The sequence below is a fragment of the Cyprinodon variegatus genome, unplaced genomic scaffold (genome assembly GCF_000732505.1).
Source record: "Cyprinodon variegatus isolate N-32 unplaced genomic scaffold, C_variegatus-1.0 Scaffold71, whole genome shotgun sequence".
NCBI lineage: Eukaryota > Metazoa > Chordata > Actinopteri > Cyprinodontiformes > Cyprinodontidae > Cyprinodon > Cyprinodon variegatus.
In genome coordinates, this window is record NW_015150524.1 from 469,874 (window position 1) to 471,154 (window position 1,281).

The 1,281-nt window shown below is 45.4% G+C and overlaps 1 protein-coding gene across 1 annotated transcript in view; it reads right to left on the reverse strand.

Moving 5' to 3' along the window:
- Window positions 1-976: 976 nt before the first annotated feature.
- dnal1 (dynein, axonemal, light chain 1) overlaps window positions 977-1,281 on the reverse strand; it is a 6,016-nt gene continuing 5,711 nt past the window's right edge. The window contains exon 7 of the mRNA XM_015372277.1: window positions 977-1,074. Within this exon, the coding sequence (XP_015227763.1) occupies window positions 977-1,074 (98 nt within the window). The remainder of the gene's footprint in view (window positions 1,075-1,281) is intronic.

The following is a 1,281-nucleotide window of genomic DNA, read 5'->3' on the forward strand; positions in this document are numbered from 1 at the left end:
CTGTTTTTCCTTTCCTGTTCTACTTACATTGCAGTGTCCATATAATCTGTAAAACTCCCTGCATAATTAAAATAAAGCAATTTATATGTATAAAACAAGCAGAACACTATGGCAATAGCCCTACTGCTCCAGTTGTGAAAGTAAAATCTGTTGGGATCTTTTTGGCATCAAGACAATTATTCTAATTGCCACATTGCCAGACAGGACACTGTGGAAAAAAAAGGTCGGGCCGACTTTCCAGTCTTGTGAGAAGTTTTTGATCGGCCTGACTTTCAGCCTGATTGTGCGCACACTTCACGCACACTTACACTTAGGTGTAAGTGTGCGTGAATAATTGTTAGTTCTGTGTGTCTCTGTGCCCTGTGATAGACCGCCGACCTTTCCGGGGTGTACCCCGCCTCTTGCCCATTGACAACTGGGGATGGGCACCATCACCCCTCACGACTCCAGCAGGGATAAGCATGTCAGTAAATGGATGGATGGATGGATTTATGTTGACAACTGACAACGTCAAGATAAAAGCAATTACCACTGCTGTCCTATGAGTCATTTCTAATGCTATGTTCACACTGCAAGCAGCAGAGCTAGCTAGCTAGTTTACATGCAAAGTCAATGGTTGACTTGCATCTTGGCACAGCAAAAGGTTCCATTTTGAGAAGCAGGAGCAGCGCGTCTGAGCAGCTGCAGCAGCTTGTCATGGATTTCGGAGCATCTGACACATGCAAGGCGCTTCGGAAGCAGCAGGTGCTGGAGTTGGAAAAATTGAAGTTTTGCTGCTTGATGCGCCACATCAACTCATCAGAGAAGCTGATCTGGGAGCTGCCAGGGAAACAGACACAGCACTGCTGATGCATATCACTATGATCACTCCCCTGAAACAGTTTAATGCATAAATTAACTGAAAATGTATAAATCTGCCGGCAAATTATGTTCGCTTTTGTCGTACAGGAAAAACACCTTTCAGCCGCTGTGAATACTAGCGGAACCCCACAAAGACGTGACCGGGCCAGAGGCTGCTGTTGAACGGGGTTCCTGTAGACAGAGCTCTGCCAATGGACGGGGGTCTGTTTGGCTCTGAGAGTGAAATAATATTTGAAGGCAGGATCCAGGGGCGTTGCTAGGCACAAAGCTTTACTGGGGCACTGGCCCCCTACCACATATGCCCCTCCTTCCATACACAAATACAGACAAGCACACTGCCCCATCCTGATATATTCCTACCAAAATTTCCAATTGAGATATTAATGAGTTTAAGAGCATATTTGTTTTAACAAACATGAA